Here is an 18,427-nt window from a genome sequence, read left to right on the forward strand (position 1 = left end):
TTCAGATTCTGGGTCTCCCTCTCTCTCTGCTCCTCTCCTGCTCATGTTCTGTCTCTCTCTCTCTCTTCCTCTCAAAAATAAAAATAAAACATAGAAAAAAAAGTTTTTAATTTAAAAAATAAAAAGTAGGGTATTATCGGGGTGCCTAGGTGGCTCAAAGTCAGTTAAGCATCCAACTTCAGCTCAGTTCATGATCTCACGGTCATGAGTTCCAGCCCTACTTCGGGCTCTGTGCTGACAGCTCAGAGCCTGGAGCCTGCTTTAGATTCTGTGTCTCCCTCTCTCTGCCCCTCCCCCGTTCGTGCTCGGTCTCTCTCTCCTCTCTCAAAAATAAAAAAGCATTTAAAAAAAGTAGGGTATTATCATTAACATGAGCAACAGTCACCTCTTCTTCCTCCAGAAGATGAAGCCTCCCACAGCCACAATTACCAGCGCACCAAAGATACACCCAAAAACTGCTCCACAGATGACACCTGAGAAAAGTCCAAATGGAAAGCACTTCAGAAGATGTTCACGAACAAACAACCAACCCAGGGTCCTCAAACCAGAGTGTGAGTGTGTGTGTGTGTGTGTGTGTGTGTGTGTGTGTTAAATGCCTTTGGACATAGTTAGCCTGGGCATTTGGGATCCGGGTTCCCTATCCCCAGTCCACCATAACAGGCTGGTCTTGAGAAAGTCAGTGCTCCTCTCTCCTGAGTATCCTCAACTGCAAACTTAAAGAACTGGGCCATCTGCGATTTTCAAGTTGTTCTTATCGCAGATGCCTTTCTTCACATGAAATTGCATGCAGCAGCCCAATATATAAAATAGAAAACCAGGGGGTGCCTGGGTGGCTCAGTCGGTTGAGCATCTGACTTCGGCTCAGCTCAGGATCTCGCGGTTCATGAGTTTGAACCCCGCATCGGACCCTTTGCTGTCAGCACAGAGCCTGCTTGAGATCCTCTGTCCCCGCTCCTGACCCTTCCCCCGTTTGTGCTCTCTCTCTCAAAAATAAACATTTGGGGCGCCTGGGTGGCTCGGTCAGTTAAGCGTCCGACTTCGGCTCAGGTCATGATCTCGCGGTTCAAGCCCCATGTCGGGTTCTGTGCTAACCGCTCAGAGCCTGGATTTCGCTTTGAATTCTGTACCTCCCTCGCTCTCTGTTCCTCCCCCACTCACACTCTGCCTCACTGTCTCTCTCTCTCAAAAATAAATAAAGAATAAAAAAAAATTTTTTAACAATAAATAAATAAACCATTTAAAAAATAAATAAATAAAATAGAAAGCCAGGCAGAAACGCTCTCGTGGAGGTCGGGTGGCAGCAGACAGGATCTCCGGACTGGCTCTTGTTTGGTGGAGTGACCAGTGTTTAAAGACTACGAGCCAAGGAGCACCTGGGTGGCTCAGTCAGTTAAGCATCCGACTTTGACTCAGGTCACGATCTCGAGGTCCGTGAGTTCGAGCCCCGCATTGGGCTCTGGGCTGATGGCTCAGAGCCTGGAGCCTGCTTCTGATTCTAGGTCTCCCTCTCTCTCTGCCCCTCCCCCGTTCATGCTCTGTCTCTCTCTGTCTCAAAAATAAGTAAACGTTAAAAAAAAATTAAAAATAAATAAATAAATAAAATAAAATAAAGACTACAAGCCAAAATGTTCCACATGGTTCCCGCCACCTCTGACGTTGTGAGACTAACACCCACGTGTGAGCGGAAATACCAACAGCTCTGTATTCTTGGGACATAACACCCTTTTGTTTATTGGGGAAGGCTGCAGGGACTCCCTGCACTTTGCTTCTGGGGCTTCTTTCCCAAAGCCAACAACTATCGAGTACAAAAACGAGACCAACTAACAAACCAGTTAGTCACGTTGTCTCTGGCCTGAAGGCAGAGTATGTACCCCGCTTGGGTCCTTGAAGCTCCTAAATGATTCTGTGTGACAAAACACGGCTGTGCTTGACAAGGAGTCTGAGGCAAGACTGTCAGGCCTGCCTCTGAGCCACTGTGTAACTTTGGGCAAGTCACTGCCCCTCTCTGGGCCTTAACAGCCTCATTTCTAAAAGAGGAACGGGACAAGACGATTTCTGTGGCTCCTTCCAACCCTCACATTCGAAGGCTCTATGTACCGAAAGTGAAATTGTGTGCCTGGCACATGGTCACACAAATAACCACACTGACAACAAAGGCCTATGCAGTGTTTGCAGAGTGGAAGTGTAGCTGGCACTCGGAGAAGGGAGAGTGTGGGGTGGGGGCTCGTGGGGACCTCAGTCGAGGGAACAGACACGGGTCCTGGTGACATCTCAACTTCTAGGAGGAGAGCCCAGCCCTCCCAGGCGGCCAAGACCTGCTTCCTGGAGCCACGTGAATATGAGAATTGATGGCAGACACAAAGCCAGGCTTCTGTGGACACCAGAAGCAAAAACCCACTGAAATGTTAACAGCGCTGCTGTTCTTTCTCTACCTGGATCCTGGGGCAAGAAAACAGCATCCGAATAGTGACTGAAGGACACATAGCTCTCGGGCCCATCTATGAGTCCGTCATTGTGAGGGTTAAAGGTGATGTTGGTGAAGCCGGCCACACAAGCCCTGTAGGATGACAAGAAGGAAAGAGGCTGCTGAGACACGGCCACCACCCCAGGCACGTAGGGCTTTGCGCTCGGGAGGCTCAGCCCCAAAGGGCAAGAACCACCAGGCATTACCGATAGGAGCCCAGGGGTTCCAGCTTGCCGTTGTAATAGCCGTGCGTGGTCGACTCATTCCCAACGTCAATTTCGTATTTCAAGACTTCAGACAAGTCCTGAGAACGTCTCTTTTCTTCTGTTGTTATGAGGTATGTCACGTAAGTATTTGAGGCCCCCTTTTTGAAATCTTCATATGTATATCTCAAAACATCTGCAGATGGGCGAACAGCTAAGAAAGACACACAGAAGGAAAGTCCTGAGAAAGGGATTCCAGACAAAGGTTTACGTCTCGCCCATGTCTACACAATGACATTGACACTGGGTGATAACGATGACAATGATGACAGAGCACAAGGGTGCTCTCAGTCCAGGCTTTACCTCTGTTGAGTTCTAACTGTTTGACTTACATAATCTCTCTGCACTAAACGATAGCAACTAACAAGAGTCTCATCACATACGTTGACTAGTCCCATCTTACAGATGGGAAAATGAAGGCCGGGAAAGCTAGCAGGACCTGGGCCCAAGGCCACACCGCCCACACAGTGGGGTTGATTTCTAACCCAGACCATCAGCTTGGAGCGTGTGGTCTCATCCACCACAGGCTGGTACTGGTCATTGTGGTCACTAGGAAATACTGCCTCCTTCATTCGGCGAAGGTATAAGCTTGGATGTTGCCGAAAACCTTTCCAACACAACGACTTGAAACAGACCCCAAACAAAAAGCCAGAGAGACTGGGAGATCTCAGCATTAGTTGTTGAAACTCTGCCATGCGTTTATGACACCAGCAAAGTCCTTGTCTTTCAGGATCCCCACTCCCCTTACAAGGTGCTTGATCTCTACGTCCTCGAGGAGGTGAGGGCAGTTATCATGGGCTGAGAGAATGGACAGAGGTGCCCCTGCGTGATTCATATTTAAAGAATCAACAAAAACAACAGAACTGGGTCCTGAAAGCCCAGCCTTGTGCAAAGCACCCACACACAGCTAACAAAGACACCCTCTAGTCGTGCCCTCCTTCCCACCAAAGAATGTAAAGGAGCCCTGTCAGGAAAGGGGGCTTGGGGGCCTCCTCCACTCTCAGCTGTGAGGATGGCTCTTTGCAAGTTCCCACCACAAATGCAAACCACTTTCTGTTTTCCTTCAAGAGACAGCCACCCTTTGAGTATGGTGGGGGGGGGGGGCGGTGTGGGTATGTGAGCGTGTGGGCGAGAGAGGGAAAGAGAGAGAGTTGCTTAAGACTAATATTCTGCCACCTCGAGGGCCCTGTGTTGTAAAAGAGAAGAAAAACCTAGATCAGAGGTCAGCAAGGTAGGATCCACAGGCCAAATCTAGCCAGCCACCCCTTCCGGTAGACAACATTTTATGGGAACAGCCACACTCATTCTTCACACATCTTCCACGGCGGTCTTGTGCCACGACAGCAGAGTCAGGTGGCCGCAACAGAGACTGCATGGCCTGCAAAGCTTAAACTCTTTGCAATCCAGCTTTTTACAGAAGGTCTGTCAATCCTGACCTAGACCGTCGGGCAAATAGCTCACCCACCCGCTTCTCAGTGCCAAAGCGTGGGCTACAGTGTAAAAACAGACACGTATTTGTAGCTCTAATGTGCCTCAGTGGGCACAGGAATGGCACCCGGTCACGACACAGCTCACTGGCTGTTTAACCCGTAAGTGACCCCTCCTTACCGTCCCCAGTGGTGAGAACGAGCGCATAAGCTTTGATGGGTCCGTGGCTGGCTTCAAACCCACTGAACTCAACCTTTACCGAATTGTGACTGATGGATGTAATATTCGGGGATCCGTCTGGAGAAGGGGGATCTAAAACAGAACAAAACAAAACATGATCACCCACCATTTAAAATCAAAGAAGAGGGGTGCCTGGGTGGGTCAGTTGGTTAAGCATCTGACTTCGGCTCAGGTCATGAACTCGTGGTTCATGGGTTCGAGCCCCGCGTTGGGCTCTGTGCTGACAGCCTGGAGCCTGCTTCGGATTCTGTGTCTCCCTCTCTCTCTGCCCCTCCCCTGTTTGTGCTCATTCTCGATCTCTCTCTCTCTCTCTCAAAATAAGAAATAAAAAAAAAAAAAAAAAAAAAAAGAACAAAATGATTAAGGAGGCATTTGCTACCATGCCCTCAAGTCCTGCCCTTGCTGTGGGAGTGGTGTGCTGGGCTCATCCAGAGCAAGGGGCAGGGAAGGGCAGTGGAAGGCAGAGCTGCAGATTCCCCCAGCTCACAATGGCACCTCCAGCGTGCCCCGCCACATGCCTGGAGAAGGCTCCCGGCAAACCTGCTAGTTGAAAACAACCTCCCTCTCCTATGTTTCCCCAGCCCCTTCTGACCCAGAGGCGGCAGGTGCCGTATCCTGAAAAGCAGGGCAGGAGGAGAGCGACAGATAAAAGGCCTGTGTGGCTGGAACTCAAGGAGGGAGCTGTCCGCAGCACCTGCCCACTGCGTGGACGCGGCACCAGATGGCTTGGTCGCTGAGGACCATGATGGAACAGAACAGATACCCAGAGGGAAGCAAAGCTGCAATGGAGAGAAGGCACTTTCTCCTGAGACCTGGCTGTGTTCCTGTTCCACATCCTTCACACTAAAGTCCTCATTTTTGCCTGAGTTGGTTTAAAATGCCAACCAGAGAAACCCGACCGACCCTCTTCCTAGAAACCAGAAAAGCACACACAGGAATGTCCCACGAGTGACCCTCACGATGACGTGCCTCCCCTTTCTGAGCTGAGCTTGTGCGGTCACCCTCCGGATGAACACGAAAGAAGAAAATGCTGAATTAAAGATGATCCTTCTACACACACACACACACACACACACACCATACACACATGCACTCTACCTAAATTTGTCTCCCACGTACAGTTTGAGTGTTTTCATTAGTGTGTCAAGATTCCAGGAGGCTGAGAAAGCTGAACAAAAACACCACCGCGAGGCTCCCACACGTGCGCTGGCCAGCACGGCAGCCGCCAGCCACCCGGAACAGTTAGCTCTGAAAATATGACCAGCCCAAACTCGGATGAGCCACACACATGAAACACGGACTGGACGTCAAAGAGCACGAAAAAAGAATGCAAAGTATCTCATCAGTAATCGACTTCACAGAGATCACACAAATTACTTCACCCAGTGAAACGATAATGTTTTCAACATAATTCAATAAAATGTGATTGAAATCAATGCCAGCTGTTCCTTCTTACCTTTTTTAACGCAGCTCCTAAAAAAGGTTAAATTCTGCAGGAGACTCACATTTTCTACCGGGCCGTTGCAGCTCTGAACCAGGCTTCGGCAACCACTCAAGTAACTGACAGCAGTGACCGCTTGGAGGCGCCGTTCCCAGGTCTAATCGTCAACCGCCTGGCCAGACTTCCTAACACAGGCTCCCAGGATTCCCCCCAGCGCTCTGCCTTTGAGCTGCCCAGAGAGGACTAGACTGTGGGTGGCAGGCTAACTCATCTACCTGCAAGACTGGAAACGCTTTCCCTCTCTCTGCTTAGCTGAATCCTATGCTCCAGGGGCCCCATCTGCCTTACTCACCGGTGTCCCTTACCCCAGGCACACACGGTGCAACTAACAAATACTGGTTAAAAGACCATCACTTCAATTCCCCCAGATTTACCCATCCCACCAACGCTTCCTACCTCTCCTGGGGAAATTGCAGCTCCGCATTTCCAGTAAATAAAAGACGTGTTAAATTTGTATATGAAAATTCATCTGAGGAAAGGGAGAGCTACAGAATAGAAAGTAAGAGAATCCCTGGACTAAGTAAGTGGTCATTATCCAACCCTACCATACTGTTCAGGCCAGAAACTACTTCTGACAAGTTCCTTCTCTTCACCAGGCACTGAGCATAGCCCTAGAGATACCAAATCAGATGTGGCTGATGTTCCTCAGCAGCTCAAGAGATGACGTGATTAAAGAGAACTACAAAAAGGTTCATTATTTCCATTATGTTCTAGAGTGCTGCAGAAACCCAAAGGAGTGTGACCCAGGGCCATCCTCTACAGTGTGGACTACACAACTCCAAGGAGCCCCATGCACACTGTAGTCCATATGAATGGTATCCCTTGGAATTGTGTGCTGCACAACCTGAGCAGCCATACATGGCCGCTGTCAAGTGGCCTTCCATACAAATTACCTCATCTAATTTGTTTAACAGTCCTGAAAGCTAGTCTTACTTCCCCTTTTTATAACGAAGAAAAACAAGGCTCATAGAGGTTACGCAGCTTCTCTGAGATCGCACAGCTAGTAAAAGGCAGAACTTAGAATCAAACCCAGGTTGGCCTGTCAAAATCCAACACTCTGTCCACAGAACCCCTCCACCACTTTTCAAGTCAGTGTCCCTGTAATAAGAGGCCTTTTTCTCTTACTATGTCAACCACGAGTTCTTTGGAAATTGTCCAGAAACATTCAGATACCCTAAAGGAAACACATCCAGGGGTTGAAAAGCACAAAGCAAAACCAACGCGCCAGGCTGATCTAAGACATAACATTGGCAAAGACATGGCGAGCAAAAGACAGGTAAAAACGAAGCAAAGATATAAGAAGCAACTTTCTTCCAAAGAAATAAGAACGATGAGCCTGAAAAGTCTGACTAGGGGGATCCCCTGTGCAGTGAGTGACCCCCCCACTCTCCAAAACAGCCGGAGAGCTTATCAATATGGATTCCAGGGAAATAAGAATCTTGACCGAATATATGATAATAGTGAATAAAAGTAATGTTCAATTTTTCAGTGATGGTAATGGCAATATGGTTATGTCTGAAAGAAACGGGAAAGGAGCCCCTATCTTGGAGAAGTACTTCTTAAAGTATTTATAAATAAAATTATAGAATGATGAGGACTGGTTTCAAAGTAATCCAATCAGGGAGGAGGGGGGTATAAATGAAAGAAAATTGGTCAAACTCCGACAAATATTTAACTGGGCGATGATGGATATGTGGGTTTCTTTATGCTTGCCTCTACTTCTGTGTACATTTGAATAGTTCTATGAAAATGCTTTTCTCATGTAATATAATAAAGGAACTCACTACCTAAAAGAAAATGTGGCAGCGAATTTTTCTGTAAAGCAAAGGAAACTTTCGGGATGTTAAAAATGAGTCTCTCTTACCCTGCTCTTCAAGACTTGATTTCTACAGATTCGGGTTAACAGTCTATGCCAGCAGAAACAAATATTTTAGGGGCGCCTGGGTGGCTCAGTCGGTGAAGTGCCCGACTCTTGGTTTCAACTCAGGTCACGATCTCACAGTTTCGTGGGTTCGAGCCCTATGTCTGGCTCTGTACTGGTGGGGCGGAGCCTACTTAGGATTCTCTCTCTCCCCCTCTCTGCTTGCCCCTCCCCCTCTCATTCTGTCTCTGTCTCTCAAAATAAATAAATAAACTTAAAAAATATATATTTTAGCAGAAATTTCAAAAGAAATATGGATTTCTAGGCCACACGTGCAGACCCGCTGGGTCAGCATTCTCCAGGGGTGGACCACAAAGCCCACCTGTGATGCCAGTGAGGCAGGTGTTTTGGGTGGGAGGTGCCGTCTTGTTACAGGACAAGGCAGTGATGCTGATGTTGTAGGAGGTAGAAAAATTCAAATATGTGACATTCGTCCAGTACTCTGTGCCGTTCTCCGAGGAGCAGCTCTCCAGGTCTGTCACATTTTTCCAAGCCCCTCTGCTGATCTCCAGCCCGAAGCCTGTGTTGGTGCCGGGAGGGCAGGCCCACTTGAGAATCAAGGTTGGCTCTTTGGGGACCACCTCGCAGCGGAAGGAGGCTACTGGTGCAGGATCTGCAAGGGAAGCACAGCACATCATCAGAGTCCGGGACGGGTGCCTTTGCAAAGGCCAGCACTTGGAGGGCAGTCGAATCCCGGCTCATCTGTGATGAGGAGACAGCCGTGCAGAATGGTAGAAGACGCAGAGGCTGACGTTGAACCAGGCATTACTGAACTGTGTGACCCTGGGCCGGTTACCCAACCGAGGCTAAGCAGCAGGACTGTATGAGGATTCTGTGAAAGTGGCTGTCAATCACCACCCTGGAAGAGAACGGGGCTCTGCGAGAGCTAGCGCTGTCATAACAGTATGGAGGCAGCAACTCCTTCATTCTGGGGCCCTCCTGACAATCCTTCTGGAAGAGGTAGGGTTAATACTGCCCCACTCTGCTGATGAAGCAACTGAGGCTTTGAGAGGTTGCATAAGTTGCTGAAGATGACCTGGTTGCTAGGCAACAAAGCCAAAACTGGACCCCGGGTTTCCTGAATCCAAGTGCAGGGCATTTTGTATACACACAACATGCGGAATAATCAACAGTAAATGGGATTGGTTTCTTCATCTTTCAAATGGTGTGTTGTCTGTCTCTACCTGTCTGAGGACCAGTAGAGTTTTGTTGACGGCCGACCCTAAACTGCTGTAAATAGAGAGCTCTGTACTAAGGTGCTGGGGGCAGAATACTATCACTGCTTCAGTGCTGCAGTATTTTAAGGCAGGAAAAGCATTAACGAACCACCCATTAACAGCTCCCACATGCTCCGCCAGAGGCCTGGGAAAGTAACCCGCCCAACGTACCACTACCCCCACAGCCCCTGTTCCAGCCACCCCCAGGCATAAATGCTCGTATGTATTTTTCTCTTGCTCTAGACTGCAATAATTACAGCGAGGGTAAGTCTCGGCAGCAGAAGCCACCCAAATCCCAAAGATCAGCTTCTAGACCAGGTGGACGGGGCCCGAGGAGCAGGGGTGACTCGGAGCTACAGGGATTTCTGTAGCAGCTCCACCTGAAAGGTCAGAGGTCATCAAAGTGCCAGCTCCTACGCTACCAGGGAGGCTGATCCGATGACAGCCCTCAGCTTCCAAATCAGCCTGAACACACCTGAGCAGCTTGGTCTAAGCAAGGAAAGAGGTAGGTACAAAGAGGGGGAAGAATAAGGTGGTGCACGGGCGCCGGGGTGACAAAGGTGCCCCAATCAGACCTGTGAGCCCAAGTACTCACAGCCATCTGTAGAACACTCCCTGGGTTGCTCTCTGAAAGCTCCTTAGGTTAAACACAGGGCTACCTTTCTCTTTATAGCACTTTTTACACTGAGAGATAAGGACTGAGAAAGGCAAAAAGGCTGAGCATCCATTTTAACAATATCCTTTTCAATCTTCTTCAGTGGGAAAGCCAAATCATGAACCACAAGCCTGAATGGCATCGCTCTCCTAGCCCGTCACCTCCCGGGGCCGCACCACCTACCCATCACCCTCTTGCTCCCATTGGTCCACTCCTGCCATCCTGGCCTCCTGCTCTTCCTGCAACACAGCAGGCATACTCCAGCCTCAGGGCCTTTGCACTGGCCTTTCCTCTGCCTATGATGCTCTACACCCTGACAGCCATCTGGCCGGCTCCTTCACTTCCTTCAGGTCTCTGCTCAACAGTCACTTTTTCACTGAGGCCTTCCCAGGGCATCCTACATAAACATCTCCTCTCCCCCTTCTCTGTTCTTTTCCCTCTCCCTAGCAGTAATCATCATCTAATGACTTATTATCTGTCTTTCTTCTCCACCAGAATCGAAGTTCCAGGAAGGCAGAGACTTGGGGGTGTCCCTTAACAGCGCCTGGCGTATAGTAAGTGTTGCATAAATATCTGCTGGATGAATAAATGAGGAGGACAAGACAGCCCTACTAAGCTAATGGGCTCTCTCGGAGAGTCCAGGGTCTGTTACCACACACGACCCGAAACCTAATAAACTAAAGCCTGCAGAGGACCTACCTGCAAGGTCAGCACCACACAGGAAAGAGTGCAGGAGGCACCTGAGGCTACTCACCTGTACAGAATGACTGCCTGCCAGATGCCAGTGGCGTGGTGACATTTCCCACTTGGGTGAAGATCTCCACTGTGTATGACGAGCCAGGTATTAACTCAGTGACGGTAGCATAGGTGACGCCAATGTCTGTGACTAGTTGTGTTGCTTGGCTGAAATTTCCATCCTTCCCAATATAAAGGTAGTAGGTATACCTGGGAGAAGCTTCATCAAAGTTCTGCCAATTTAAGGTTGCTTCCGTGGTGCTGGTATTTACTTCAATGTTGGCTACATTGCTGGGCCCTTAGTTTTAAAAAAAAAAAAAAAAAAAAAAATAGGCACGGATAAGCCTTGAATTCCAGGACTATTTTATTTACTGCATCTAAAAATAGCCTGGCTCCTGGGTGCCTGGGTGGCTCAGTCGGTTAAGTGTCCGACTTTGGCTCAGGTCAGGATATCTCGGTTCATGGGTTCGAGCCCCACGTCGGGCCCTGTGCTGACAACTTGGAGCCTGGACCCTGCTTCAGATTCTGTGTCTCCCTCTCTCTCTGCCCCTCCCCCACTTGTGCTTGCTCTCTCTCTCTCTCTCTCTCTCTCTCAAAAATAAACAATAAAAAAAAAATTTTTTTTAACAATTAAAAATAGCCTGGCTCCTTTGAGGAAAGAATAAATAAAGCTAACATTTGCTGACTCAAAATACAGAAGGCTTCCCAAAAAGACATTCAGAAAATAATTATACAGATTAAATCTCAAAAGAATTCATTTTCCAGGCTTCTTTTTTAAGTTTATCTGAAATATATTTTCCAGGTATAATTTCGTATCTGTTTTGGAAATCTGATTAATGAAAGAGAAAATATATGCGAAAAAGATAATACAAACTACCATCTATCTGTACCATATAGTTAGATCAAACATTAGCAAGACGCCTTCCTTACTACTCTGCAAGCAAAGCTCCCCATTTGAGCAGTATCTTCTAATGTCACCAAGACAAGGTGATTCTCCTCTAGTCCGTATTCCCAAGGAATGAATGGAATAATTATGTTGTCCATGTTTATCGGATCTTTCTGCTTCTAAGGACAATTCCAAACTCACACAGCTCAGCACCAATGCCCCAAGAGAACACCAGAACCTTTGCGGAGGCCAATGTTTTCAGCTTAAGCAGCTTCAGATTCTACCTGGAATCAGATTCTACCTGGAATGGCCACTTACCTCACCGTGTAACCAATGCTTGCTTCCCACCCTCCAGGAGAATCAGAAAGAACACCACTTACCAGGGTGTCCTTAAGAGACTTACATGTGTACTGTGCCGTGCAGCTGGGCTTCCCCTGGATGTGGTTCACCTCTGGAAAGATCGTGATGTTATATAAGGTGCCTGGAACCAAATCCCTGAGAGTGATCTCTTTGCGAGAACTGTTTATCTTGTCAGAGCCGCGCTCGGACTGTATAACTAGGTGGTAGGTGTATTCGGAAGCATTGTCCGTACTCTGCCACTCCAACTCCATCCCGGTTGTGGTGACGTTGAACACGCGGATGTCAAAGACGGCACTGGGATCTGGTGGGAGGAAAGGAGGTACAAAGGAAGTGTCAAGGACCATCTTAACACCCAGCTTTATTGCAAAGTGTCCAGAGAACTTGCTCTTTTGCCAGCAAAGTCTCAGACGAGTTCACAGAGGGCAAACTCCAAAGCAAGCGAGAAACACGCACACTCCTGTCTTTCGAGAATTTTGGCTCTTCCGTAACACAGATGAGCGAGCTTACCAATCTGTCCTGTGGGTTCTCTGGTCTTTCGCTTTTGTCATAAAAACGCCCCCTTTGGGGGTCTTCTGGGGTGGAGGTCTTATTCAGATTCCTGATCTGAGTGCTGATGACCAGATGGGTTCAGCTGGTGAAAATGCATCAAACTATGCACTTATGACGTGTGTGTTTTCAATATGTATAGTACAGCTCAATAAATAGTTTGGTGTGTGGGGGGGTGTGTATGTGTGTGGGGGTGAGTGGGCGTGTGTGTGGATGTGTGTGTGTTTAATCTAACTCCCTGAAAAGAAAACGTTTTCCTGTAACACAGGCATATACCAAAAAGAAAAACTGAAATGGACAGCTGACATTCGCTAGGTTGAGAGTATTCGAGGCCAGGGTGGAGAAGGGAAAACACACATACGCACACACCCCAACCACCCTCCCAGCTGGGGTCAGAAGAGAACTCTCCCACAGGGGTACTCGGGGTACCCTGCTCCCCCCCATCTCACCTCTACACACCGAACCAGCTGTAATGTGCATGCACAGATCGAGGCCCAGAAATAACCATGTAAGCTACTACTTTTCTGCCCTTGCTTTCAAAACATTTCTCTCTTTACCTGGGAACCCAAGTCACCTCTCGTGAGAGGAACTGAGTGAGGGGACAAAAGAGGGAAATATTTTCACTGTAAAACCTTGTGTGTGTGTGTGTGTGTGTGTGTGTGTGTGTGTGTGTGTGTGTGTGTGTTTTACATGCATGTACCACACGCATGTACTCTCTTCCAAAAAAAAAAAATTTTTTTAAGTGGCTCCTCTGTAAAGGTAGGTAGCTTTGAGAGTCTTCTTTCCCTACCACCAGATTCCTGATGTCACAGGGATTCCACAGACAAAAGACCATAAAAGGACGCCATTATCTGGATGGCTCAGTCAGTTGAGCATCCAAATCTTGATTTTAGCTCAGGTCGTGATCTCAGGGTTCAAGGGTTCAAGCCCCGCGTCAGGCTCCATGCTCACCACATGGGAGCCTGCTTGAGATTCTCTACCCCTCCCACATGCATTCTCTCTCTCTCTCTCTCTCTCTCTCAAAATAAACTTCAAAAAAAGAAAAAAGTACATCGTTATCTATAAATGTAAAAAAAAAATAGAAATAACCTAAATATTCCATAAAAAGAGAAGGGCTCTATAAACTGTGATCTGGCTATATAATGAAACATCCTGCAGCCACTAAAAACATAAAGACCATACATACTATGGGAGGGAGGCTACAATATACACTGAGTTAAAAAAAAAACAGTTGAAATACAAAATACAATTATTTGTATAATAATTACAACGATGCAAACAAAACCTATGACTGTGGACACAGATGTGAAAGGAATTCAGCGGGGTTAGAAGGCAGAGTTCTTGTTTCCCTTCCTTTCTATGGTGGTAAAATATCCATATCTATAATTTTAACCATCTGTAAATGTACAACTCAGAGGCATTAAATACATTCACAATTTTGTGACACTATCATCACTATCTATACCCAAAATATTTCATCACCCCCAACACAGACTCTGTTCCATTTAAGCAGCAACTCCCCACACTTCCCTCCCTGGTAACCTCTGTTCTCCTTTGGTCTCTATGAACTTGCCTATTCCAAGAACCTCAGGTAAGTGGAATCATACAATATTTGCCCTTCTGTGTCTAGCTTCTTTCACGTAGCATAATGTTTTGAGGTTCATCCATGCAGCGGGTATCAGAATTTCATTCATTTTTATGGCTGAATAATATTCTATTGTGTGGATATACCACGTTTTGTCTATCCACTGCTCTCTGGACACTTGACTGCTTCTACTCTTGGCTGATGTAAATCGTGCTACCATGAACACTGGTATACAGATAACTGGTCGAGTCTCTGCTTTCAATCCTTTGAGAAATATAAATATCATATAAATACATATACATACATATACACATATAAACATATGTATACAAACATACGCACACACACACACGCAGAATTGGAACTGCTGAATCATATAGCATTTGTTTCCCTTCTTCAAAATTGCCTTTAATGCTGTTATACTGACTTTAATAATAATGGAAGTTGTTCAACCATAGAATGATAATCCCCTAAGAGATTAGTGCCTTATTACAACTCTTCATGATTCCCATTCAATGGGACTCAATTAGAGGTTACAGTACAAGAGATGTAACTTCTCCTCAACGAATAGCCCTAAATTGCTTTGCAGCTGACCATCAGTCCACACTCTGCTTGAGACCTCATTCTTCAAAGCCAGAGGTCAGTTCACTCCTTTGTCACTCTGGGCCAGTTATAAAGCTCACAGAACTCCCATTTCCTGCTCTGGAAAACAGAGATGCTAACAGTGCCTACCTCGTGAAGTTACGACAAAAATTTTTAAATAAAAGATGAGAGCCCAGCACTTTGTAGACCCCCGATATATTAAGCTATTATCACATTAAGTTCTGGGCATTGGCAATTCACACAATATCAAGTGTCCCCCACCACGGTAATCCTCATGGTTAGCGACATTCTCAAAAGAAAAACAGAAATATATGTTGACGTTAAGACGCCATCTCAACAGTATAATCTAAAATTCAGACTTGAGGGGCGCCTGGGTGGCTCAGTCAGCGAAGCATCTGACTTCGGCCCAAGTCATGATCTCAGAGTTCATGGGTTCAAGCCCCGCATCGGGCTCTGTGCTGACAGCTCAGAGCCTGGAGCCTGCTTTGGATTCTGTGTCTCCTTCTCTCTCTGCCCTTCCCCCACTCATGCTCTGTCTCTCTCAAAGATAAATAAACATTAAAAAAAAATTTTTAACAAAAAAATAAAATTCAGACTTGAAATGGAATTACTGCATTTCATCTAAGGAATGCACTTTAGCAGTCCCTTATTTTGGAAACAGACCTTTCAAGGAACTATCAACGCCTTCACCCAACCAACAGAGTTGAAGAAACCTACACAAGGAGAATCTCAAAAGCCCAAATGATTTCATGTGTGCCTAAAGGAATTAGGCCTCGTTTTTTTATTCTTCCCTTCTATATAAAAGATTTCAATTCTCTTGCAATCAAAGCTCAAGGAATAGTGTATGTTTTCCAAGCTATCCCAAAAAATGTATTTCAAATTTTAAAAACAACAGTAATGAACATTAAATTGTTTTGATGAAATACTTTTATCAAGATCACTTAGGCTCAAAGAATAATGCTGTTTATGAAAGACTGTAAATAATCCACAATCTACTTTTCCAACAATAGGGGAGTACTTCAATAATTTATAATACATCCATATCATTGGTTCTTAAACTTTTGAATCTCAGGACCCCTTTACCTTCTTAAAAGAGAATTTTTATTTACGTAGGCTATATTTATATTTACTGTATTAGAAATAAAAAATGAAGGGGCGTCTGGGTGGCTCAGTTGGTTAAGCTTCCGACTTGGGCTTAGGTCATGATCTCACGGTTCATGAGTTGGAGCCCCACATCCAGCTCAGAGCCTAGAGCCTACTTCGGATTCTGTGTCTCCATCCCTCTCTGCCCCTCCCCCGCTCATGCTCTCTCGCTCGCTCTCTCTCTGTGTCTCTCTCTCAAAAGTAAATAAAACCCAAAAAAAATTTTTAAAGAAATAAAAAATGAAGAATTTTTAAAACATAAGAATACACAAGCATACATTCCATTAGCCATCAGAGTGATGATGTCATCCCTTGTCATATAGCATCTGGAAAGTTCCATTATACACTCATCATGAGAGAATAAGATTAAAAAAGCCAAATAACACTTTAGAAGCAGTATGATAATAATAACAACTCATCAACTCCTTGAAAGAATCAAGGGGACTCTCAGAGATCCCTGGATCACACTTTGGGTAACAATGATCTGGCCCACAAGTCAACTAAGTTTTCCTTTAAGGGACACAGAATAAATATTTTAAGTATTGTGGGCCATATATTTTCTATTGCAACTGCTCATTTCTAGCACAAAAGAAGTTATAGATAGTATATAAACACATAAGCATGGTTGTGTTCTAATAAAACTTTATTTATAAAAACAGGCAATGGCCAGATGTGGCCCATAGGCCATTATTATCTGTTGACCTGATTTAGACAATGGAATGCCAGGAAGATATTAAAATTATCCTGTAGAAATATTTATACTGACAGGGAAGAACACTCATAATAAGCTGCTATGTGGTAAGAAGCAGATTATAAAACCACATGAATAGGATGACTTCAATGTTTGTAAAAGAAAAAATATGTAGGGGTGCCTGAGTGGCTCAGTCAGTTGAGCATCTGACTCTTGATTTCGGCTCAGGTCATTATCTCATGATTTGTGTGATGGAACCCCACAACTTCTCTCTCCCTCTGTCCCTTCCCCACTCTAAATAAATAAATAAATAAATAAATAAATAAATAAAATATAGGCACATATTTAAAATTAGAAAAGTTATCATTGATTATCTCATACATCAAAAATACACCAAAAGTTACCAGTGATTATTTCTGGTTGAGAGTTTACTATGTGATTTTCTTTTGCTTGTCTATGTATTTTACATAATGAATATGCATTACTGTCATTATAAATGTTTTTAAGATTTTCATTAGATAATTAAAAGCAATATTTGGAAAACCTGGCATTATAAATGATACTGATTTAAGAAACACCACTGTTTTACAGAAAACACAGCCTATTTGCTTACCCGTTCTATTGTAAACCGTCTGGGACTCCCCTTCAGTCCCATTTGGTCCTTGTGGAAATATTTCAAAACGATACTTGGTTCCAGGGTATAAGCCACCAATGACAATACTTTGGTTTTGGGTGGCTGTTTCCAGCGGAGATTTTCCAGCTCCTTCCTCTGTGGTAAGTATCTTGAAGAAATCTGCGTCATTGCTGCTCCAAGCTAAGCCAACTTCCCTTGTGCTGACACTCGTCACTCGAAAGTCGGAAACTGGACGGGGGGCTGTGGGAAGAGAGTAAACAACTAGATTTAGAGCCTGGTTCTACAGAAGACAGGGTGACTGAGCCTCACAAAATATTTACACTGAGATTATATGCACACTTGGGATATCCGACCTTTCTCTCTTCTTTGTATTATCGCCTACAATGCCCTTAGCAACTGGTATTTTTGGCTACTGAGAAAACAGTTGGCTACAAGAGCATAGAAACTGCATGCTTAGGTTGTACAAAGTCATTCACCGGAAATGAGAGGAGGGGTGAACCCACGTGGGCACGAGCTAACACTCTGGGGTAGGACCTTAGCTGTTGCTGGCTGCTTTATCTCAAATACATTATTAGGCCTCCCAGAACCTCTGTTGAGGAACATGCAGTAGAGGCTGCTGTTGACCCCTAAAACCCATTCCTTACCTGGCTTTTCCCTTAGTCATACAACCCCAGATTTTTAGCTGTGTACCTGGCTGTCGGAAATAAAGACTATATTTCCCAGCCTCCTTCGCTGCTAGATTAGCCATGTGGCTGAGTTCTGGTCAATAGGATGTGAGCAGAAGTACCGTATGACTTTTAGGAAGTATCGTGAACGCGTGGAGCACTACCTTCTGCCCTTCCTCCTCCTTGTAGCTGGAATGTAGATACAATACCCAGAGCTCAGGCCGCCTAGCTCCAGAAGGAGTACGGTGGCTGTGGTGGCACCTATGGCTTCCTGATCCCCAGATTACAGCGCAGAACATATATTTCTGGAGCCAACACCTACAGTGGGGGTTGCAGACTGTGACAAAACTGCACCCCTTAGTGTGGGAGCCATTCCTGGGTCCCAGCCTAAAGCCTGCTCCCCCAGCTGTTAAGAGTTGAATCGTGTCCCCTCAAAATTCATATGTTGGAGCCCTAACACCCAGTACCTCAGAAGGTGGTATATTTGGAGACAGGGCCTTTAAAGAGGTGATTACGGTAAAACAAGGTCATTAGAGTAGGTCCTAATCCAGTATATGACTGGTGTCCTGGTAAGAAGAGGAGATTAGGACACAGTCATGCACAGACCAAAGGACAACCACGTGAAGACACGGGGAGAAGACAGCCATCTTCCAGCCAAGGAGAGAGGCCTCAGAGGAGCCCAACCGTTCATCACCTTGATCTCAAACTTCTTGCCTCCAGAACTGTGAGAAAATAAATTTCTGTTGTTTAAGCTCTGCAGTCTGTGGTACTTGTAACAGCAGCCCTGGCAAAATAACATACCAGCCCTCCCAATAACTCTGCAAACCCTCGGCTCCCAGGATCGAGTTCCTTTGGGCTGAAAAAAGCTCATAAAAAGCTTCTGTTTCCTG

At 45.9% G+C, this 18,427-nt stretch overlaps 1 protein-coding gene across 1 annotated transcript in view; it reads right to left on the reverse strand.

Annotated features, from left to right (window-relative positions):
• PTPRJ (protein tyrosine phosphatase receptor type J) overlaps positions 1-18,427 on the reverse strand; it is a 170,796-nt gene that overhangs the window by 22,934 nt on the left and 129,435 nt on the right. Inside the window, exons 7-14 of the mRNA XM_049617207.1 lie at positions 16,852-17,112; positions 11,714-11,971; positions 10,444-10,722; positions 8,140-8,430; positions 4,336-4,467; positions 2,671-2,881; positions 2,433-2,557; positions 386-473 (exon numbers count right to left, since the gene is read on the reverse strand). Coding sequence (XP_049473164.1) covers positions 386-473; positions 2,433-2,557; positions 2,671-2,881; positions 4,336-4,467; positions 8,140-8,430; positions 10,444-10,722; positions 11,714-11,971; positions 16,852-17,112 — 1,645 coding nt within the window. The remainder of the gene's footprint in view (positions 1-385; positions 474-2,432; positions 2,558-2,670; positions 2,882-4,335; positions 4,468-8,139; positions 8,431-10,443; positions 10,723-11,713; positions 11,972-16,851; positions 17,113-18,427) is intronic.

Source organism: Panthera uncia, chromosome D1 (assembly GCF_023721935.1).
Source record: "Panthera uncia isolate 11264 chromosome D1, Puncia_PCG_1.0, whole genome shotgun sequence".
NCBI classification, from domain to species: Eukaryota; Metazoa; Chordata; class Mammalia; order Carnivora; family Felidae; genus Panthera; species Panthera uncia.